General features: G+C 41.6%; 1 protein-coding gene across 1 annotated transcript in view; it reads right to left on the bottom strand.

Moving 5' to 3' along the window:
* Nucleotides 1-9,927: 9,927 nt before the first annotated feature.
* Nucleotides 9,928-25,025, bottom strand: part of Bloc1s5 (biogenesis of lysosomal organelles complex 1 subunit 5) — a 36,453-nt gene continuing 21,355 nt past the window's right edge. The window contains exons 4-5 of the mRNA XM_051194416.1: nt 21,342-21,400; nt 9,928-11,208 (exon numbers count right to left, since the gene is read on the bottom strand). Of these exons, the coding sequence (XP_051050373.1) occupies nt 11,029-11,208; nt 21,342-21,400 (239 nt within the window). The 3' untranslated portion in view covers nt 9,928-11,028. The remainder of the gene's footprint in view (nt 11,209-21,341; nt 21,401-25,025) is intronic.

The raw sequence follows: 25,025 nt of genomic DNA, 5'->3' as shown, positions 1-25,025 counted from the left end.
GGACAAAAGTCTCCTAAGCAAGTTGGGAGCAGGGGAGAAAAAGAAGGGGAGAAGAGGAGGGGAGAGGAGAACATGGGGGAGCAGGAAGATTGAGTTGGGGGAGGAATGGAGGGGAACAAGAAAGGAGGTAACATAATAGAGGGAGCCATTGTAGGTTTAAAGAGAAATCTCACACTAAGGAAATGTCCAGAGACCTACAACGATGACAACAACTAACAATCCAAGCAATAGTGGACAGTCTACCTTAAATGTCCTTCCCGATAATGAGATTGATGACTACCTTATATGCCATGCTAGAGCTCTCATCCAGCTGATGGAAGCAGAAGAAAACACCCACAGCTAGACACTGAGCCGGACTCCTGGAATTCAGTTGTAGAGAGGGAGGAGTGATGAGCAAAGGAGTCAAGAACCAGCTGGAGAAACCCACAGAGACAGCTGACCTGAACAAGGGGGAGCTCATGGACCCCAGACTGATAGCTGGGAAACCAGCATAGGAACTACCCAGACCCCCTGAATGTGGGTCTCACTTAGGAGGCCTGGAAAGTCTATAGTACCTCTGACAATGGATCCAGGATGTATGCCTAGAGCAGGAGCAGACTTCAGTAGCCCATTCCCATGGAGGGATACTCCCTTAGCCTGGAGACAGGAGAGAGGGCCTACCCCAAGTGACTTGACAGACTTTGATGATCCCTCATGGAGGGCCTCGCCCTCCCTGGGGAGTGGATGGGGGATGGGAAGGGGGGTATGTGGGGGACAAAGGAGGATGGGACTGGTATCAATATGTAAAATAAGAAAAAGTATTAAGTAAAAAACATTAAGATCATATAAGGTACACACACACACACACACACACACACACACACACACACACGGTTGCTTTTAAGTATCTATGCCTAAAGCTATCACTCAACAGTTTATCTTTAAATGTTCTAATGTACTGTCTTTCAATGCTTTTAAAAATCCATTACCAAATGTAGTCAGGCTATTGAGAAATGCCTCAATTCTTTTGCAGTACACTTAAAAAGAGAAGGGATGAAGTTGCCTAGACGAAAGGAATACTGGGTTACAGCATATTCTACCCATCCATTTACTCAGCCATCTATTCACCTACCTCCTGACTCACCGATCCATCAACCTAGCAACCCATGTGTTCATCCATCCATCAAACCACCCATCCATTCATCCACCCCTCCATACATTCTTGATATCCACCCACCTACCCACCCAGCCAGCCAGCCACCCAGCCAGCAACCCACTAAGCGTTATATGCCAGACATTGAGAATACAGAGTGGATCAGACAAACAAGCTTCTCATACAGCTTATATTTTAGTGGTCAAACAGTACCTAAGAACAGGAAGACTGGGGGCCAGAAAAGGCCTTTCGGGAGGTAGCATTTGTAAAGAGAGCCAGTGAGATTAGAGTGAAGGGGTCTTTATTGGACCTGGGAGGTGGGAGCATCCAAGTTGCAAACAACCATGCTGGGAGATCAGGAAAGCCAGCATGGCTAGACGAAACTAAGGGCTTGAGGAGAAGCAAGAAATAACACAGGCAGAGAGAGCTTCAGAGTTTGGGTTTCTTGGTGTATGGTAGGTCGCTGAGTGTTTTCAGAAAGCAAATGCTACCCTCTACAAGATATATGCCGTTATGTACCAATGGGCAGAGGGAACCAAGCAAAGGGCAAGGAATCAGGTTAAGAGGCGATGTCTTGGGCTCGGTGGAGGGGAGTTGGTAAGGTAAGGTGGTGGTTACGAAGCCAGGACCAACTTAGCTAACACATGGGTTAGACTCGGGCTGAAGAACCAAGCCAGACTCTCAGAGTGCTGCTGAAGAGGGGCTGGGGACTGTTTCCCACCTGCAGCACCACTCTGAGTGCAGCACCAGTGGATTAGGTCATCTGCCAGGTCGGATCTGGTACATGCATAACAAGCACCCGTAGCAAGCGTAGCTGCCCGTTACTAGCACACGTGTATGTGCACACTGCTTCTGAGGCCGCATCTGTCTAGATTAGGAGTCGCTGTTCCAGTCACATTCTAAAATAATCTGCCCACAGGCTAGCAATTTCTCCCATCAGTCACCCATGAGTCCACAGAATAATCACCCTGACACATGTGGAACCTCATTACATACTATCAGGAAAAGCACAGATTACTGCAGTTGAAAATGATGAAAGGGGACTGCTTGGTGTAGAGTCCACGTGTAAAGGTAAGGATGGGAGATGGCTGAAAAGGCTTCTGACTCTGCACAGTGTTCCTCCCTTCCCAATCTGATCTACCGTTTCTCAACATCAGGGAAGTTTATAAATCGCTTGACTTTTCCAAGAGTATTTCCAGCATCCTCATTCTCTCTCTCTCTCTCTCTCTCTCTCTCTCTCTCTCTCTCTCTCTCTCTCTCTCTCTCTCCTTTAGCCACGCCCTTCTCCCTAGGAGTAAAAAAATACCTAGGATACAGGCAATCCATAAGCGCTTCCTGGATTTCACGACCATCTTTTCATTACCCAGATCCTCATGAATTCAAGTTTTACCTTCAGTGCAAATGATTCCCTAACCACAGTTCACAAATTATTGCCTGGATTTTTTTTTTTTTGGGGGGGGGACTTAATCCTGACACAGCTCCAGTGAATACAGTGCGTCAAATTCTACTGGAGAGGAATAAAACATTAACAACTAGCTTTCTAATTCCTACTTTTATATTCCACCAATTATGTTTTTATGTCCCCAAATGATGCTTTAGACATTGTAATTCTCTCTTATTTTGAAAGAAAGCATTAAAAGTTTCTCAGAGTCTATGTCAGTCATTATGGACAATGTTCTTGATTCAGTTTTGGTCACACAGCCTTGTAATATGTGTACTTTATTAAATTTACAAAAAGTTCAGAAAATTAAGTGTTTTAACCTTAACTTTTTCTTCTAACAAAATTCTGACATCAACTACATAATAAAAGATATGAAGAAAATTAGGGGAAAACATACCATTTTGAAAAACACTCCTAACCATTCACATTACAGGTCAGTTCCTACATTTTTCTATCTTTATTCAGCTATGTGAATATGAACTTTTTATTTCCTATACACTTTTATCAATAGAAGAGGAGGGAAAGAAATCTTTTATCACAGTGACACCTGCTGGTCTTGGTGGATAATTTTAGATTCTACTGGAAGACAGATTCTCTGGTGCCGAAACTGCTTAGTGGTTGGCTCACACCCACAGTTCTAGCATTTTGAAGGCAGAAGCAAAGGATCAGACATTCTAGGCTAACCTTAGCTATGTATCAAGTTCCAGGCCAGTTTGGTACACACTAGACTTTGCCTCAAATAAAATTAAACATAACAACAAAGCAACACCAAAAGACATGCTAAGAGGGGCTGGGGGGGGGGGGGCGGGAGGCAACATGGTCCCAAGGTCCCAACCCTAGACAAAAAACTACAGGCAACGAAGGAATGCTGAGCGGAAGTAAGTCTTCTCCAGGGAAGAGTGCACCACTTGGCTATTCAATACCAAATGTCAGCCCTGAAAACACACATACAAGTAATGTAATGCAGACTGAGCAGGTTGTGTTTATATATTTAAGAATACATGCACAAGAGTGCGCATACACACACACACACACCAATAATTAAAGAAAAAGACATCATGAATTTAAAGAGGGTAAGAGGAGATATATGGGAAGAAGGAAAGGGAAGGGAGAAATGATATAATCTCAAAATATAAATTAATTACTTTATGAAAAGAACTTTTTAACAATATCTAAACATTGTTTTCTACTTTAGTAATTCATCTGATATATACTGAATTTTTAAAACTTTAGTATATCACATAATTACCATGTAATTCTAAATTTTATAACAAAGATTTCACTGTAACTGCAATAACCATTCTCTTTAAAAGTACACATCTCCAAAAAGGCTGCCTAGGCACTTCTGATGATATCAAATTTTTAAAATGTGAACTTCATGACTTTTCAAATTTTACCTTAAGGAAAAAATGATTAGATCTTACCATTTGTAGAATTTTTCCTCAAGAATTTAGTGTCAGGAGCTGGGAATATAGTTCAGTGGTAGAGTGCTTGTCTAGCATGTGTGAGATCTGAGGTTAGACTACCCAGCATCACAACAAAAACAAAAATGAAGTTAATGTTTGCAATGTGAGCAAGTTCATCAAATAAAAGAGGGATCCATGTGAACAAGAGAAACCCTGTCTAGCTAGCCACACACACTGACTTTCTTTATAGTGAAATTTCAGTTCTACATAGCGATAACATTTGCTCTGGTGGTGAGGACCATTCATGCCTGTTCTCACTGAATGCTGTTTTGTTAAGTTTAAGAGGGAGAGGGGGGCAGCAAGGAGTGATGCAAATCACATATCCCTGTTCTCTTTGGCTTTTTTTACATCTTCATTTATTTACTTGGTGCATGTGTGCATGTGTTACGGAGCGTATGTGGAGGTCAGAGGACAACTTGAAAGTTGGGTTCCTTCGTTATATCTTGTGGGTACTGAATATTGATCTTAGGTGGTCAGGTGTGGTGCCAAACACCTTCACCCACTGAGCCAGATCTCTCTAGGCCATTTCCCTTCGATTTAAAAATGGACATTGTTCTTGTTGGCTGTAGAGGGGAGCTTCTGGCCATAGGGACCATGCACTCCAATGAGGAATCCCCGACACTCCTCTTCCTGTCAGTAAATGTGGTGCCAACTGATCAAGGGACTGTGTGTGCTCAGCAACTCTGACTCATGTACACATCTTTAACAACTTTCTCTTAACCAAAGCTATAATCAATGCCAGATGTGTTTTTGATGTATGCACAAACACTTGTAGGGTATACAAACAGGGCTTACTAACTCATTCATCACTTCCTCTGATATCCTATCCTGAACTCTAGCCTCACAACCCAATAAATGGTCAAGTAATAGTAACCATCTTTAATATTGTAGAATGTTCTACAAAAACCAAACCTCACACATATTGCACAAAAGCTATGTAATTATGAAGAAAAAAAATGGCATCTACCTGTAAAATAGATTTTTACAATATAACTTACAGAACTTTAAAGTTTACCTGACATTGTGTTTGTTTTTAGCTCAGAAGCGGTGCTTTTTTGTTGTTGTTGTTGTTTTGCTTTGTTTGCTTTTCTTTAAAATGTCAAATGAGTACTTCCTGGTTATGAGGATGAAATGAGATTAAGCTGTTTTACAAATCAATTATTCTGTCTCCTTACTGCTGTGGAATATACCTTTACAATGTTTGAATATATGCCACTGTGATTGGCTTAATAAACAAGCTGACTGGCCAATAGCTGAACAGGATGAAGATAGGTGGGAAAGCCAAACTGAGAATGAGAGGATGAAGGGCAGAGTCAGAGGAGTCGCCACAGATGCAGAGGGAGCAGGAGATGAACATGCCATGCTAATAAAGGTACCACCATGTGTCAGAGTGTAAACAAGGGATATGGTGTTAACTCGAAGTGTAAGTGTTAGCTAGTAACAAGCCTGAGCTATAGGTTGAACATTTATAAGTAACATAAGCCTCTGAGTGGTAAATTGGGAAGCAGCTGCTGGGTATTTGGGACCAAGTAACTCCGAAGAGGAAATATTCCTTTATACTGTGAGCTGGTTTTTTACTATTTCACTGACTACCTGAATGGTGAGTTTTGCTGAGGACAGAATGTTAATATACAGTGCACCTATGGATTTATTGCCCCATGAAAAGTGACACACTTGGAAATCTAAGCATGTTCCTCCTGTTTATAGAACACATGTGCAAGCATCTGCATTTTGCTTTACTGTTACCAGAGCAGTCCTGGAGATGCACTATTCTTAGTAGTGAGTCCTAGAATGAGGAAGGACAGGCAGAACGTGTTGCAACTCATCCCCTTCACTACCAGACCTTGAGCTACATCAAGTCAATCACCTGTCAACATTCACGAGACAGCTATAAAATCTTTGTAAGGTGTGCTTAGCTTTAAATGTTATCTTGCCACAACCAGAATCATCCAAGAGGTTTTCTGAGGAACAGTCTAGAGAAGGCTTACCTGAGTGTGTCTGTGGGTTTTTGTAGCTAGGCCCTGAATTACATGAGTGAAGAAATCAAGTAGGAGGTGTGGCTGCACTCTTCTCTCTGCTCTTGCAGGCACGGTGTGACCAGCTCCCTGAGTCTCTGCTTTGACCTCCTCAAAGCGATGGGCTGTCCCCTGGAATTGTGAGCTGAACCAAACCCTTACCCCTCGGTTGTAAGTGTTGCACCACAGCAACAAAATGCACCTGAAACAAAGGATTAAGACTAAACTACAAGAAAATACATGTTGGGAATGATAGTTTCAGGGACTGAGGCTGGAGTTAGTACAATGCTTGCCTAGCATGACTAAAGCCTCGAGCTCCTCAGCACCACATAAATGGAGTATGGGAGTATATACCTGTAACCTTGGCATCTGGGCGGTGAAGCCAAAAGGATCCTAAGTTCAAGGCTACACTTGGCTGCACCATGAGTTCTAGGCTAGCCTGGGCTACAGAAGACCTTGTCTAAAAAACAAAACAAAACAACCCCCCATCAAACAAAGAAGCAAAATGAACAAAAGGTTCATTCATTTTGGATGGATTAATGTTGAAGGTATTTTTTTCTGGTAAACTTAAGATATAGACTGACCCCCTCTCTACATCCATGTCTATGGTGGTAGCCTGGGGCATTTTCACTAACCACAATAAAGTCCTACAAATCAAAGACATCTAAGATTAGGTATTCAGGTATGTTACGCAGGTTTTAAAATCTGCTTTAAAATCATATTACTTATTTTGTATATATGTATGTATATATATATATATATGTATATATATGTTGTGACTGTCACTGTGTGTGTGTGTGTGTGTGTGTGTGTGTGTGTGTGTGTGTGTGTAGGTCAGAGGACAATTTGTAGGAGATGCTTCTCTCCCTCTAGCATCTGGTTCCTGGGGATGAACTCAGGTCAACAGCCTTGACGTCCTGCTGCTTAGCCATTTCACCAACCCATTATGGAGACTTAGAATAAGACTATTGTACTCACTTTGACTTTCATTAACTTATGAATAGTAAAAAAAAAATACCATAGAAATAGATACAATCAAATCTGTTCATGAATAAGAAGCAAAATAATAGAAAATATTTGGCACAACTATCAAAAGAAACAAACATATTCTTTTTGTTGGAAATTTTACTGTGGCAAAATTGCCATACTTCCTTAGCCATTTCCACACATAGAGATCTCTCTGGCTATGGAATATTTCCCCCCAAATGCTACAAAAACGATTTAAGCTGTATTCTTTATTCCTAGCTGAGTTCATGGGAAGTTAATGAAAACAACTGAAGGTGACTTAGGAGACAACACAGTTCTACAGCATAACTTAGCTCTGGTACTGCAGCTGCCTTAGAGCTGTCCCCTTCCCATCTGGCAAGAAGGGTTTCAAACAGCTGTCTCTACATGAGTGACAGGAATAAAAGGCAAGGATGGTATCAGTCTACTCTGGTTGTCATAGGGTTGGTGGCTCAACCAAAGGAAACTATTCGCAGGCCTAGCAGCCATGATGTCCAAGAATGACTTGTTCAAACGCTTGTCATGAGGTCCCTCCCTGGCTTTCAGACAGCCAGCTTTGCTTCTTGTCATACCCTCATGTGACCTTTCCCACTGTGCTTTCAGGGTTAGAAAAAAACCATACACACACACCCTCTGGTTTCTCTCTCTCCCCCTCCTTTTTTTTTTTTTTTTTTTGAGACAGGGTTTCTCTGCATTGCTTTGGAGCCTGTCCTGGAACTGGCTCTTTAGACCAGGCTGGCCTCGAACTCACAGAGACCCTCCTGCCTCTGCCTCCCGAGTGCTAGGATTAAAGGCGTGCACCACCAATGTCTTTTCTCTCCTTTTGCTACAAAATGATCAGATTCCCATGTCAGGGCTGTGAAAGGGCAGCTGCAGGATACAGTGGGTATTAGCGGGTCAAATCTCCCCTCTCTGCCTGGCATCCCAGGCACCAATCAATCAGGCAATGCGAGGTGTCAGACCTTGTTCCTTCATAGGACAGGTCAGAACTTACAACCTGAGTTATACACAAGGGTAAAGGGGGTGTAGTCCAGGGTTTGCACTGTTACTAGGGAGAAGTCAGTGGCGCTGGCAAAGCAGAATGTCTAACTGTCACAAAAGTGACACAAGGAGGACAAAGGTGTGCTGGTCACATAGACAGGTGTCATTTCAGAGGACAGGTGTCATTTCAGAAGCAACAAGGGAAGACAGGGAGAAAGGAAATAACCGTCACCCTGAAACTGCACCCCAACAGCTTTCCATGGAAATAAAACACAAACTGTGGGTAAGTTGGGCAAACAGTGCACAAAACAAGGCAGAACTAAACGTCTATATTTGTAAGTTGAAGAGGAAATCAAGACATTGTTTGAAAGCTCTCATGTTTAATGGAGGAAGAACAGGAAATTTAGGTTTTGTCTACTAACTCGTGTTAAGATTTTCCGGGGAACATGAAAGATTAAAAATTGAGTGTTCAACTTTGAGACTAGTACAAGAGAAGTTCACGAAAAACATTCTCTTAAAGGAATGTAAGAAAACAAGGGCTATGAGAAAGTAGGAAAGTGGGGGGACAAAATGAAATACAAGACCGAGTTTAGTCCCCAGAACCCATATGGCAGAAGAGAGAACCGACTCCCACAAATTATCCTCCGATCTCCACACATATGTGGTGCTTTGTCCTCCCCCAATAAATAAATACTAGACGTTTAAAATGACATAAGTAAATTCCAATATATTAGTATAAGTGGATTATACTTTCTAGCTAAAATAACCAGGAAAAACAAAACTCCAGTTAGATTTTGAACACATCTAGTTGGGGCTGAATGCACTTAGCAACAAAACACATAAAACAAAAATTAAGTTTCATAGATAAAATAGTAAACCCAGTAGGAAAGGAAATTCTAACATATTGCAGAAGCTGAAAGATCATGCAGAAGGAAAGGGAAAGAAATCCTGTACACAACAGGCCTGGCCTAATGGACACCCAGCCAGAAGTGCACATTTCCCAAGCACTGTGAAACAGACCTACTGACCATATGTACACTACAAAGCAGACCCTAACAAATCTGAACAACTCAATTGTATGTGTACCTATTCTCAACTATAGGTGTTATCGATAATAAAAACAGAATTTAAACTCCATATATGTTAGGAAATGAAAGTCACACATCAAGGAAAACTCAATTCATCATTTCTTAATGGTTTAAAATTATAAAATATTAAAATCCTATGAGCCACACATAACCCACAGTATCTCTGCTCAACATAGCACAAATGAATTTTTAAATAAAAATATGTAACAAAGAAGATTTGGAATGGAGGCTAAGGAGACATGTCCTCTGAACACAACAGCAGGAAAGCCAACAGTCTGACCCTATCAGATTTAACAGTGCTACAGAAAACTGAGTGCATTAACATGTAAAGCTTCAAACTGTCCTGGTTTACACTCCTTTGAAAGATAAATACAAATTTAGGAGGGAAAGATTTTATTATTTGTCTGTGATGCACACAAAGCACCAGAAATCTTTGCTGTGTTACTTTTTCAGTGACCAAGGTACACATGCCCACTGGCACACAGAATTCTGATTTGGTGACAGCAGCTATTAATGGTGTGGTGGTTACTAATGACATCCCAAAAAGTGTCTATGATACAAAGGGGATTTTTACTTGTAGCTCCCTCCCTTCCCTTTTCACGTGTGAGATATTTTTGGAAGTTTTTTTTTTTTCCATCCACTGAAGGAGAATTAAGAAAATTCTAGCATGCTTCTGTGTCAGCAAGTGCTCTTTCAGTCCAGGGACCAGAGGATGATTGATGAACCTGTCAGGCCCACAGTAGCAGACAGAGAAAGTTGGCAGAAGTTCAGTGTTACTGAAAGAAGTCTCAAATACTCATTTCATCTCATCTATTAGCTTTAATCACATTTCAACATGAGCCAAGAATGAAGCTTTCACAGTTGGCCATACGTTTACACAGGCAAGCATTGTCAGTGTTCTGCGGTTAGAGTACTGAGATATCACTAGAGAGTTAGGTATTTTCTTTCTTGCCTTGCTTGACTGAAGAGCAACAGAAAATACTAGAAAGACTCACCCACACCTCAAACCCACGGGCTATGCATCTCCTCAAATGACCGCATGCACGTCTGTTTAATTAATAGCAAATTGTGGTTCTTCGATTAGAGTAAGTGCAAGTATGTAAAGATCACAGTGGTGATGGACAGTGGTGTTCCATCCGGAAACAACTGCTGGAGAGCAGGCGTCAATATGGAGGGGATTTACCTCTAACACAGATCATCTGCTGTGTGGGCGGACATTTCTAGTCTGCCCAGAGCCAATCTTACATGGTTCCAAAGGGACTCTTTGGCAGATTCTGCTGACTACCCACTGAGCAGCTGAAACATGCACAGACACTATCCCTTAAAGAGCTTGCCCAAAGCAAAATGGACACAAAAGCAAGGGAAGAACTATGGGTAAGATGATGATCCTTGGAGAGTGCACTTTGGTGGGCTTTTTCTCCTGAGCTGTTTAGAAGATGGAAATACTAAGTTCTATGAGGCCACCAATCGGGTATGTCTTGTCACCCAGTAAAACACACAGTATTGTCCTGTACTGCAAACTCTGGTGTCTCCAAGCAAGTTTGTCCAAAGCCCACCTGGCATCTCGGTCATGGCAGAAGCTGTCACCCCTGCCATACCCTTGGTGGAAATGAAGTGGACTCTTGGAATCCACACACAGCCATCTAAACTAACCACCAAAAAGACTGAATCTGGTTAGAAATAAATCTGCCCCATTTTTCACTCTTCCTCAAAGGATCACATTTAGACACGTAAGCACTCTTCTTCCATGGACATTTATCGGGCTCCAGAAGTTTCTCCCTTCACACCTAAGAGTGCCACTGAGTATATTTCTAAGCTTGAAGAGGAGGCTACGTGGTTGGTGGAAGATCTGGAGGAAAGTCAGTGCTTTCTCGTTCATCTGTCCCTGCAGATCAAACTCTTAAAAGGTGGCAAACTTTGCTAGGTCCTTCTCCATTGCAGCGTATTGTTCTTTGAGCCTTTCCATGGCTCTTCTGTGCTCATCATCCACCTCAGCTCGGCGCTGTGGCTGTTCTTTCAGGAACTCCTCCCACTGGAGCAGACGACACTTCTCACTAGCTGTCATGTGGTCATTAATCACCTGAGAAAACAAAGCATGAAAGCCACATAGCATCTCTCAGACATATGCAGATGACACAACAGAATGTTATCAACTGACAGTTACTATAACCACTGGTGGATAGTCACAGTGCTAAAGTGCATGACTGTTTTGATATGCATTATGAACATTGTACATGAGATCTGTAACTCCAACACTTGTGGGGAAGGCTGGAGGGTCACCAGCCTGAGGTACCGAATGAAAGAATGAATGAATGTATGATATTAGAAACATTTAAAACTTTTCTTACTATAAGTGAACATGGATACTCCCTTAGCAAGTGCTCTACCACCAGCTGTCTCTAGGGCTTCCAGTATTATTAAATGACAAAAATTCATGTCACCTTCACAACTTTTATTTCTCCCAAAGTTCTGATTAACTACATATAAGTCTTTTGGTTTGGTTTGGTTTTTGATTTTTTGAGATAGGGTTTCTCTGTATAACAGCTCTGGCTGTCCCTGAACTCACCAGGCTGGCCGTGAACTAACAGAGATCCATGTGCCTCTGCCTTAGAGGTGCTGGGATTAAAGGTATATGCCACCACACCTGGCAAGTACATAAAGTTTTAATCAAGTCTAAAAATATACACTGTGATGTCACTGCAAGAAGTTAAATTTTCTGTCTTACATTTTCTGAAGCATTTTTTTTTTTTGATACATTTCCTGGGGGAGAATCTAAGTCATCTCTTAGTTTAGTCTCTTTTTTAAAGTGATATCACTATCTTATGTCATATATCTAGGTTGTTTTCAAAATGGTCTTTAACATTTTTACACCAACAAAGGTTTGCTTTCTTTTTGGTACCATAAAATACAGAGTACTGTAAAAAGAAAAAAGAAAAAAAAAAGGATTTGGATTCCATCTAAATTCTATGAAACAAACCACCAGAACCCACACAGAACACGTGAAATCCTTCTAAATTCCTGTATACCAATTCCAAAGAGTCCAAGAACCCTTCCCCCCCAAATAATATAGGCTACTGCTGTTGTACATAGTTGCTTCCCAGAGGTTGAAGGTAAATCTGAATTGCTGAAGACACTACACACTTCAGACACAGGACTTGGAAGATTTGAGCTGGGTCTCACCGGAAAGCTTACTTCCTGAGGTCTACCAGAAGTACTATGTGAGCTGTCAAAAGGGGAAAGCATTGATGCCTATGAATCACAACAACAATTACCATGGTAAGACAGCCCTCAAGTGTAATAGTGGCACTCATATCCTGGCAGTAACCAGTATCTGTTTAACTTATCCTTATACCCCTCAGGTAGGTGCAACTCTCACTCCTGATCAAAGAAGGTCTCTTTATAGCAAATGGAAATTATTACAGAATACAACTGGCCAAAATGCAGAGAACATCTGACCATAGGGTGCCCAACCCCAACTAATGTATCTATTGCATAACCTCTACCCTAAGATTCAGAGAGCATCTCAGAAGAGGGGGTGGGAAGATTCTAAGAGCAAGAGAACCAGAAAGTCTGCTATGAGACTGTGCCTCCTAGAAATGACAAGGAAGATACACACATGAAATCTCACTAACACAGCTACCTAAACAAGACCCAAACAAGGATACCAGTTGACACGCTAACACAGAAGAAGAACTCTCATGGGACCCCATCTCTAGACAAAGAACTACAGAGAACTAATGGAATCTGAGAGTGGGAGAATTAGACTTTCCCAGGGATGAACCCCCTAATTAATTGCTCAATACCAAGTAGTCAGCCCAGAAATCATTAACATTAAATAGATGTAGCAGGTTGTATTTCTTTATTTACATGTATATATCTGAAAAAGAGGCCATGATTTAAGAGGGAGTGAGGTGGTACATAGGAAGGACTGGGGAGAAAAGGGGGAGGATGATGTAATTACACTTAAGTTTTTAAAAATTAAAAAGGGGGTCAGAGAATAGACTGTGAACTTGAATGCCAGCACCAGAATTAGTGAAAGAGTGACACTGTTTCAGGCAGTCTGTAAGATCTGGAGGGCCTGCAAAGGCCAATACCCTCTCAGTGTCTATGAAATGCACGCCACAACTAGCTGCTCAGCATTGCTTACCCACTTCTAAAAGTCCCTCCTGTAACATCATACTATCTCATTTTACAGACAAATAGTGAAGACTTAAGGACAAACCTTTGCCTCTCCATTGTCCCTTATCTAATAGCTGGGCTGCTGAGGCAAACTCAGGTCTGTTTAGCATGGAAACACAAGCCTTTCCCACCAAGGGCTACATAGCAGGTCTTTGGAACGAGAAAAAAAGCACTGGCTATAGGTTTTCTGCTAAGTTGTCCAATGTTTTCAAGAGCCAAGTGTTCTAAAGTGAGAATTAAAATGAATATGAAGATGTGGTTTTAGTTAAGTGTTCCCCTAAAATATGCTGCAGAGGACTGGGATGTGAGCAGGGAGCCGAGAAGGAAGGAGAGGGCTACATGAGGGTTCTAGGATCCAATGCATTTGAGAAACGATTTAAACAATCATTTTAACCCATTACTGTTTTAAGTTGTTAGTCTTACAGGTTGGAATTCTCCAGAAACCGAGCAAAACATGAGGAGTTTATTAAATTAGTTTGAAGAAATTTTTGCCAAAAAAACCCCCAAAACCAGAATGTTACATACTAAGAGAAAATATAAACACACTTCATGAAAACGGCACCCTGTTCAACTTTATTTATTTATTTATTTATTTATTTATTTATTTATTTATTGTGTGCTACCTTGTCAGCCTGAATCTTTCTTTTTAATAAATACAGGTAATATTAACACCCATGCTCAAATGTCAGTTTTCTCCTTCCTTTGTAACTAAAAATCCATAATTGACTTAGCTGGCCATTTAATTTGTTCCAGAAGGCAGCTGCCTAGGCTACCCTCCTGCCATACAACACCAAGTCAGTGCAGCTCAACGGAGAGAAATACAGACTTGGGAGGAGCCCAGGAGCCTCATTTCAAACTCAAGACCACTCATCACCAACCTCACAACACTCATCATGTTAAAAGTTTCTTTGGCCTAAAGAACTGAAGAAAATTATACTTGGTGTTCATAAATAGAGTTTATGAAGACTGGAGGCAATGCCTGCCAAGTTCCTAGCCCAGTGCCTGAGATACTTAATAAAAGGTAAATATTATTACACAAGTCACAGGAAGCATGCCACACTGCTGTTTATGACCCTACCAGTTTGTTTCTTAATTTTAATATCATAACACAGGTTTTTAGCACCAGGGTCTTGTAATAAGTCAAACAATACAGGTGTCGCAGTAAAATCACAGTCCTCCTACCTTTGTGCTCAATTCATTCTACCTGAAGTACTCACTGTTAGTCTATGGCTGTTAGAAAAGACTTTTAGGAAAGCCAGTATCAAAGATCAAAGATGAGCATTTCTATTCTTAAAAGAAAAAAAAAAAAAAAAAACTGTGCTTGCATGAGCACATGCCGTTAGTGTTCATAGAGGCCAAAGGCAATTGAACTGTTTTTCTGTAAGAACACTATGTGTTCTCTCTTTCCAATTTTGTGTGGTGTGGTGGTATGTGTGTGTGTGATGTGTGTGTGTCTGTGTCATGTGTGTGTATGTATGTCATGTGGGGGGGGGTTCCCCTGGAGACAGAAAGGGTGTTGATTCCTGGAACTCAAGTTACAAGCAGGTGTGTGCTGCCCAAGTGAATGCTGGGACTTAAACTTTGATCCTCTTAACCACTGAGCCCCCTTACCAGGCAGTATGTTCTCTTAAATGCCTAGCCACTTCTCCAGACCCAAGTATTCCTATTCTGCAGTTGCAGAATATTGTCACTCAAGATATACACATACACAAGTAGTATTTGCTGTCAGGCAAATCATTCCTTAGACTCAAAGCCTGGGTGGCCATTAAGTAGAAGCTAACAATTCCCAACCCAAATGAAGATTTTCTGTGACTTTCCTACCAAGGAATTCCTGAAGCCACTTTATTTTACCCTTGCATACTATCCTGCTTTAAATAAGTTAGTTACATGCTCATGTACTGACAATACTGTAAGTGCACACTTGTAAGTTAGGGGAAGAAAAACTGTATGGTCTATCTACAAATATTGCAGTTTTCAGAAGACACTGGGCATATGTGTCCAACATCACATTCATTCTAGCCAGCTAACTGGTGTCTAAGACAGCACCAGAAGAAGAAAGTGCTCATCAGTGAGATGGGAAGAAATGCTATCAGCACAGGAGCAAAGAGGAGCAAACACTGCAACACTGGAACCCAGGGAGTCTGGAATAGAACATGACACATTATTGACCTCTCCATCTTCTACTGAGGTAAGTACTACAATCACAATAATATAAACTTTTGTATTTCAAGTAATATTCAATTCTATAGAAAATTAACCTGAAACATGAAATACTTCAAAAAAGAAAAGAACATGAAAATAAAGTTTTTAAAGGCAATCAAAGTCATAAAATACTGTGCTTATAGATTAAAAACTTAAGGTTTGTGGTAATCAAAGCTATATGTTAATATTATGATTACTTCTCAAAAAGGAGTTATAGAATTGTCATATAATTTGGCAATTCCACTTTGGGATATTTGCCAAAAAGAATTAAAGGAAAGGGCATGAATAGATATTTGTAAAGCTGTGTTAACAGTAGTACTATTTAGGACAGTCATGGGTCTACCCAGGTGTCCACAGAAAACTACAGATTCACAAAGTGTAGTGTGTACATATATACACACAAATATAGTTCTCACACACACACATATATATAGAGTCATATACACACAATTGTACAACTATTCATCCTTTAAAAGAACAAAACTTCTGTAGCATATTCCCATGTAAACAAACCTGGAAAACTACTTCTGAAGAAATAAGCCATCTTATTTCTTATTTCTTATTAGGGATGTAGCTCAGTTGCTAGAGTGCTTGCCTGGTATGCATACAATCCTGGGTTTAATCTACAGCACCACCAAAACCCAAGCCACAAACAAACAACAGGACTCGAGATAGAGACCTGTAATTCTACTATGCAGGAGGTGGAGGAATTGGTCAAGAGGTTCCAGGTCATCCTCTGCTACACATCAAGCTTGAGGACATGCTCAACTACATAGTGAGTTCAAGACCCATCTGAGTATACTTTTATGACATAGTATTATGACATAATTCATACAGACAGAAAGTAGAATGCTGGATGCATTAGTGTTAACAAGTACTGAGTTTCATGGCTCTGAAAATTAGTTAATGGGCTATAACTCTGCATCCAAAAACAATTGTTATAGTGATAATATCTCTATCTACTTGGTAAAATGAGCAAATTAGGTTACATCAGAGAAAGTAAGAGTAGTACTTATGGTACTTACGGTAGTATCATATTAGAGACATTTAAGTAGAAAATGATCCTGAAACTAATCTATATGTAGAATCAAGTATATGAATGAAGCCTGTACACACAGAAAAACATTTTTGCATGTATTACTCTAAGTCAGTAGTTTTCTTCATCTTTAAGAGATGTTTGGCAACCAGGTGTTGGTGGCGCATGCCTTTCATCCCAGCACTTGGGAGGCAGACAGGCAGAGCTCTGTGAGTTGGAGGTCAGCCTGGTCTACAGAGCAAGTTCCAGGACAGGCTCCAAAGCTATACAGGGAAATCCTGTCTCAAAAAACAAAACAAAACAAACAAACAAAAAAAAAAAAAACAAAAAACCCAAAACAAAACAAAAAACAACCCCCCCCAAACAGAACAACAAAAGAGATGTTTGGCATGGGAACACAGGATGAGAGAGAGATGCTATGGCAACTTGCAGGCAGAGGCCACTATCAAGAAAAGCCCTATGGGACCCCATTACACATCCAGTCTACAGTGCCAGCAACACCAAGCCCACTATGGGAAATTCTGAACAGGCCAACCGAGAGTAAGTCTTTTGGGAGCCAACATGGCAGGTAATGTCTATTATCTTAGCACCTGGAGGCAAGGGCCAGCCTGAGGGGTTCTGGTGAGAGCCTACATCAGGAGGTTCGGAACATCTGTTGAGTAATACACATGATGTTGATTTTACACGAGTTTAAATGGGCACAAGGGAAATGACTTCAGTAAGACGTATCACTATAAAAACTATTAAAACTATTTTGCATAGAGTATATGTATTCTTGTTACTGTGTACTTTCTAATTCTGTCAAGAAGAATGGTTATTTTCAAACTGTCAAGAGTTTGTAATGCCACTGCTCTCCTGACAACATCATAAAGGAAGCTGCTAAAGTTAGCAAGTGTCTGGTCAAGATGAACAGAAGCCTTCATAGTTGACTCCTTGTCACCAGGTGGCTGGACAGGGCTGCCAAAGTGGATGTATATATCTGGAACAACTTTACATTCTGACAGTCATTCCTGGCCAACTCACCCCTCTATGGGCTGTTTTTAAGAGCAAGGACTTCATGAGCCAACTGTATTTCAGTTCACTATTCTGTTAGAGCCCAGAACACAACTCTGTGTTAAAGTAGTTCTTTTTTATTTGAATTTTTGATAATATTTTTTAATTTAAATTTGAAACAAGCTTGTTTTACATGTCAGTCCTAGTTCCCACACCCTCCCTTCTCCCCCCCCACCACCCCCACCAACACCTACCCCATCCTGTTTCTGCTCCCCAGGGAGGGTGAGGCCTTCCATGGGAGCTCTTCAAAGTCTGTTATATCATTTGGAGCAGGGCTCAGGCCCTCCCCCATGTGTCTAAGCTGAGGGAGTATCCCTCTGTGTAGAACGGGCTCCCACAGTCCATTCGTATAGTAGGGATAAATACTGATCCACTAACAGGGGCCCCATAGACTGCCCGGTCCTGCCCTCCCAACTAACAACCATAATCAAGGGGTCTGGGTTCCCTGCTATCAGTCTGGGGTCCATGAGCTCCCCCTTGTTCAGGTCAGCTGTTTATTTGGGTTTCTCCAGCCTGGTTTTGACCCCTCTGTCCATCACTCCTCCATCTCTGCAACTGCATTCTAGGAGTTCAGCTCAGTGTTTAGCTGTGGGTGTCTGCTTCTGCTTCCATCAGCTACTGGATGAAGGCTCTAGGATGGCATAAAGTAGTCATCAATCTCATTATCTGGGAAGGGTATATAAGGTAGCCTCTCTACTAATGCTTAGATTGTTAGGTGGGGTCATCCTTGTAGATCTCTAGATATTTCCCTAGTGCCAGATTTCTCTATAAAGGGTATAATGGCTCCCTCTATTATGGTATCTCTTTTCTTGTTCTCCTCTAGTCTTTCCCTGACTCAATTTTCCTGCTCCCTCATGCCCTCCTCTCCCCTCTTTTTCTCCCCTTCTCTTTCTCCTAACTCCTCTCCCCTCCTCCCATGCTCCCTATTTGCTTGGGAGATCTTGTTGTTAGGGTAGTTCTTAAGAGATGTCAAACAAATGCAGAATGTGCATATATTGTTCTTTTGAATGTCCTTTTAGATATCAATTGTGGGAAATGTGATTTGGACAAATGACGCTTATCAATTTACTTCCCACAGAATTCCACAAATTGTCTTAACATAAAAGAATTACTGATTAATAGTAACAGCCTACTTTATTCCATTACTACTCCCATCTTTCTTTGTTCTGAGAGCCTTTCAAATATGCAAAATGTGGCCAACAGGATAACCCAAGGCAACAGCTAACATTAGGCAGTAAGTGCAAACAGAGGTCATTTTTCATTTGTGCATACTTGCTGTCCAAGGAACTAAGCTTTATCTTTATGACAAGTGTGTGTGGGGGTGTGCACACACACAGACACGAGCGTGCACATCTACTAAAACCCCGGCCATGTCAAGCTTTCAGGAGGAAGTGGGGTGGTAGTAAAATCAAACAATTTTAAGGACCTATAGCCATAAACTTCCACTGCTCTGATAATTAGATAAGTATAAAACATTAGGACGTAGGCTAACGGTTTATCCCACTGGGAATGTAAGGAATTTTCAATTGCTTCTAGTCTTTAAATGCACCTCTTTCATAACTTCAAGATTGTTAATTTATTATCTGCAGGGGAAAACTCAGAGTAGCTCTCTACAAAGTCAGGTCCCCTGTCACGATACTAATTCTTGGTGAACAGCATTTCAGTATACTCAAAAACACTCATTTTAAAGCCAGGCACAATGCAGAGTCTAAGTCACAGACTGTGGGAACTAGAGGCAGAAGATCAGGAGTTGAAGACAATCCTTTGATACATAAGAAATATAAGGCCAGCTTGGGCTACATCAGATTCTGTCTCAAAATGAAACAACAAAAGTTATACAGCCAGTATTCTACCAGATACTCTGTGCCTCACAAACAGAGGCATTCCTTGTGTCCCAGGAACAAAGTGTGCAATACAGGATTCAGGATGCTCCACACTCACCCAGAGCTGTTATTTGGACGTCCAAATAGGCTGCACACTAGTCTCTCCTACCTTTTGTCTTAGCTTATGTTATTTTCCTAACCCTCTAACAGCCATCCTCTACCCACCAGCAACTGAATTCTTACTTACCAGTCAGAACTGATGAGGATGCCACACCTTCCCCATCATTCCTTTGGCTAAGATCACCCAAGGTTTGTAACTTGACTATACTGCAGACTTTGACCTATTTTCTATTAGTACTTGTAGTTTAGGATTCCCAGATTTTAGCTCCTGGGTCTAGAAACTGCTTTAATCATAACAAATGAAGTTTTATCTGTCCCCTAACTACCCAGTGGCAGCTGGTAAAGCACAAGATTAAAATGTATCTGCTGCCCAGCCGGACATGTCCATTCCAGTCCCTGCCTTCCATTCACTCAGGACTGTACTGGCATTCTACCCAACATGGGTCTCCTAACCATAACTCTGCCTTGGTATTTCCTCTGTAGTCAGCAAAGTCCTGCTTCCAGAGCTGAACCCTGGAACCCCAGGGTAGCCTACCCATCTGACTCAAATACCAGATCCTTTCAGTAAGGTTTATGTCATCAAATTGTTGAGCTTCCAAACTCTATCGACATCCAGGACAGGATAAAGGATGTAAAATCACATCTCTAGAAGCCTTCCATTATCTAGTTATACAGTGGCAGACCTCATTTAATGAAAACACACAAAAGGACAATGCTTTCAGAATGACTAGTAGTTTCAACATCTGTACTAGTAAATGTGAGGTATATTTTTATTAATTTAGATCAATGAATAAATTACAGAAACACTAAAAGGTTTCCAGGTAAAAACACCAAATTATCTCACTGACTTTCCACATTTGAGTTATGATACAGTTCAAGTTAAGCAGAGCACTGCCTAGCTAAGGCTGCACACCTCTGTGACCTTCCACTGAGCACCTGCCATTTAAAGGAATATGCAAAATGCCTCAATGAATATGCTTCAGGCTCATAGGCAAGGTTTGTGTTTCCCAACAGGTGGGCACTTTTCACGTCATACAAAAGTCCTATTTTCTCTTTCCTGTGTGAGACACATATTACTTTCAGAGAAAATATGGAAATGTTGAAAAAGTCTATATTCAAATTATAAAAAATGGATGGGGGTTGGGAGACAGTTCCGTTACTTTGAAAGAATGGGGACCTACATCCCCAGCATCCAGGTGAATGATGGGAATGGCAACTGTAACCAGTGATGGTGGCTGAGGGCAGTCACAGACAGGAGGCCCTGTCTCCAAAAGTGAGGTACAGGGGATTGAGGAAGACACGGGGTGTCCATCTCTGGCCTACAGAAGCACAAATGCCCACAAGCACACTTGCATGCCCCCATGACACACACAAATAAACAGTTAAAAAAAAATGATGGTACCATGTTTTTAACAATCTTAATGTTTCAATCACCTTTAAATGTTTTTCCTGTACATTTATCGTGTGTGTGAATGTTTAACTATGCACACTTATGTATCATGTGAATGTAGTGCCCAAGGAGGCCATAAAAGGGCACTGGGTCCCTGGGACTGGAGTTACAGATAACTGTGAGCCACCATGTGGATGCTGGGGATCGAACCTGGGTGTGGTAGAAGAACAGCCAGTGCTCTTAACTGCTGAGCCATCATCTCTCCAGCCCCATCCTTAAGTCTTTTAAAGTCAGCCCGTCAGAAAAGTCAGAGAACAAACTCAGAGAACTTTTGGATTAAAAGGAAATGCTAATATTATAATAATAGGTGTGAAGAATTATATGCCCCCTTGCTCATGACCTACTTTTACCTTTTTCCGTTCCTGTTCTCTCTGTTGGAGTCTGCAGATAGAGTCGTTAGCTGCTTGCACTGAAATAAAACAGACAGTAGAGATTCAATGGCAGCCTCTGGTCAGGAAGAAACCTATGTGGATTCTTTAGATCTCAATAGACTACATTAAAAATAGATACTAGCTGCCAGTCGGAGGGGGTGGCTTACAGGAAAAGTACATTTTGTCAATATAGTCAGGGTGATATAGCTGAAAAAAAAAAACCTGGGGGTTTTGTTATAATTCCAAAGGGCATAGAAATACTAAGAAATACTAAGCCCATGACAAGTTGGCAACAGCCACCTCAATATTCTCCAGAAAGATAATTCAGATCAATCAAGCCTTTACAGTTTGGGCCCCTCAGCTCCTCCCTTTTTCTGATTTATGCTGCTGTTCTCTCACAGGCAAGGCTTGACATCGAGATGGACTCCACAGCCTTCTACCCACTCTTCCTGCCTCTTCTCCTGTCTTCTAACTCATCCTGGATGCTGCTACCACATTACTTCTCCTCAGCTTGAAAATTCATAAATCATTTGCACTTCTAAGGGACCAAAATTCTAACACAGGGTGAGCATGCCCAAATTCAAGATGCTTTAATACCTAAAACTTCCAAGGTGCTGGTGTGATGGCACAGGTGGAAACTTCCACACCAGACCTCATGGGATGGGTCTCAGGAAAGAACTCCGGTCAAAGTATTGCACACAACCACCCCCAGCCTGATAGGAATCCCACGTTCCTCGAATCTACCTGAACTTTGCTTCCACACTAACAACAGCAATTAGTCTGTAGGGTAACAGCCAGCCTCAGGCTAGTTGTGACTGGCCTTCTGCCTTCTTGCTTATCCGAAGCCTGACATGTTTGCAGAGCCTGCTCCATGTCATGCTCTGCTCTTGCTGAATGCCTTCCCCTTTAGCTCCTCAGCTTACAAGCCCTGCCTTTACATCCAAATATTTGTTCTGGCCACACCAACCTCCTTGCTCTTTTCCAATGTGCCAAGCACATTCCCACCACAGGGCTTTTGCACTTGCTACTGACCTGGAACATTTTCCTGCAAGTTTCTGTCTGGGAATCATTCCTCATTTTACAAATGAGTATAGATATGACCATTCATGAGAAAGCATAGTGAGAATGCCTGATAAGATATTAAGTATTAATGAGAATCATGATACAGGGCTGGGGAGATGGCTGCATGAGTGTGAAGACCTAAGTTTGGATTTCCAGCTGCTGTATCTACAAGCCCAGTATTGGGGGCAGAAACAATCTAGCTAAAACGCCAGATTTAATGAGAGAACTATAGGACAGTAGGGTCTACAGAGTGAGTTCCAAACCAGCCTTAGCCTGTCTCCAAAGCAAAAACAAGAACAAAAGAGAAGCTCTTCACACACAAGTAGCATCAAGTGATGGTATGCTGAACAACCTACTCACTCTGCTGCCCTCACAAAATGTGCTCTCTTTCAATGTAAATGTTTTTAGTTATGAAATTCCTTCAGCAGAGGCTCTGCTGTGCCACCATCTCTTATAGCTGCTGAAGCTGGAAACCATCTAATTTTCTGTCTTCCTTACCCTGGCTAGGGCTGACCTGAACAGGTCACAAGGGGCTATGGTTTCTCTTTCAGAAAACTGTGAACCTCCACCTCCCAGATGTAGCCAGAGGATGTATCTCATTTTCAAAAGCTTCGTCACTGGCGACTATTAACAAACTTTGCTGGATCACAGATGATATCTACCAAATGACAACTAACTTCCCAGCTTGTTTTTTTTTTCCCCTTAACAAAAAATATGAAAACAATGATTGATTTGATCTGCCTTCTTCCTGTGGCAATAAGTATGACATCATCATTCCTAAGTGTGGTACTATCATTTCCTATTTATCTTTTTTCCTTCCTATCTCTATGAACATAGCTTAAAAATCCGTTTTCCTGTCTTCTTTGCATGTCTAGGTCACTCTGAGTGCAATTTAAAAGAAAAGTTGTAGGACCATGCCACGTTTACCATCCTCTGTCACAGCCCCTCCCCTAGATTATAATTACATCATCCCCCCTTCCCCTTTCCTCCTTCAAAAGCCTCCCCATAGACCCCTCTTTGTTCTCTTTCAAATCCATAGCCTCTCTGTCTATTAATATTACAGCATCTATGTATACACATACATATTCCTAAATATAATCTACACAATCTGTATAATGTTGCTTATAAGTATGTTTTCAGGGCTGACCATTTAGTATTGGATAATCAACTGGTGTGCACTTCTCTGGGAGGGCAGGGAGAGGGATGTGGTGAAACAGAGTCTGGCTTTTAGATTGGGCTGGGCTGTAACTCACTATGTACCCCAGCTTCCTTCAAACTTCTGGTACTCCTGTTTGCCTCGACCTCCAAATGCTAAGGTTAGCACTGGAAGCCACCACACTTGGTTTTCTTTTTGTCTTATTAATAATACCCTTTTGCTTATAAATAACAAAGTTGCCGTGCTTCAGAAGAGGAGATGGATGAGGGAACATTCCCTTAGTGTGGCCGCATCATGTGGCTAGGAGTGGATAACCTGGAAGCTCCCTGTTCTTATTTGAAAACCAAGGGAAGATCTCCTTGACACTCAAGCCTGAAGAAATTTAGAAGCTTATTAAGTAACTGATAAGCAAGACACAGACACTTGTGTCTACAGAACAGGACAGCTATGATGCTCTTCCCTTGGGGGGTGCCTTCTTGTGCCTCGAGAGAATCTTGTTTGTTTTTGTGGTCTCTGATGAGCTGCAGATAAGAGTTTGGCCTGAAAGCCAGCCCTAGGACACTCTGCCCAAGTGGGCAAGGTCTGCATCTACAGGGTTCTCAAACATGAATTCTAGGAGATAAAGGTGGTTCTACAGACACAGAAGTATATAACTTGTCACTCCTGATGCTCTGCTTGGATGAGAGAAGACTCCATGTTGAAGCTCGTTTTAATGATTTCGCACAAATGAAAACAAACATGATAACACGGGTTTAAAATGTCGAGCTTTACAAAATGAACTCTGCTAGGAATGACAGCTGGACTCACGCCCATCACTATTTCCATTAGAGCCACGAGACTTAGCAAATTAGGCACAAGAAAACCCTCAAGCTGGAGCCCTTCTGCAGCACCTTCTCCTTGGTTAGCAGGGGAACAGCTTCCAAGGCCACGGCTAAGTTCCTCACACCAGCAATATGCTTCAGAGCACTCCAGAGGCCAGATCCCCAGTCACTAGAATGTAATTCTTCCATCCAAAGAAACCTACTTCTGGTTCAGATTCTCAATTACTGGTAATACCTTCCAACATCACTAGGAAGGCCTGAGAGCATAATAACTTCAGTCTGGAGAGGAAACCAGTCACACAGCTGCTCATCATTTCTCATTGTGTCTCATTCAACAGCTTCAGTAACCTTTCCAGTGTCAGAGTTCGTCTCAATTCCTATCTAGGCATCAGGGGTTAGGGAAGGGCTCAGTTGGTAAAGTGCATGCAAGCATGAAGAACTGAGTTGATCCTTAGCACCACATAAAAAGGCTAGGTACAGTGGTGCACACCTGTAATCCCAGCACTGGGAGGCAGGCACAGAAGGATCTCTGGGGCTGAATGGCTGGCCAGCCAACCTAGCTTACTCAGAGAGCCCCAGGTTCTAATGAGAGGCTCTCTCTCAAGAAACAAGATGGAGCCTGGT

The sequence above is a fragment of the Phodopus roborovskii genome, unplaced genomic scaffold (assembly GCF_943737965.1).
Source record: "Phodopus roborovskii unplaced genomic scaffold, PHOROB, whole genome shotgun sequence".
NCBI lineage: Eukaryota > Metazoa > Chordata > Mammalia > Rodentia > Cricetidae > Phodopus > Phodopus roborovskii.
The sequence above is the reverse complement of the archived record's forward strand: the minus strand, read 5'-3'. Positions and strand labels throughout refer to the sequence as shown.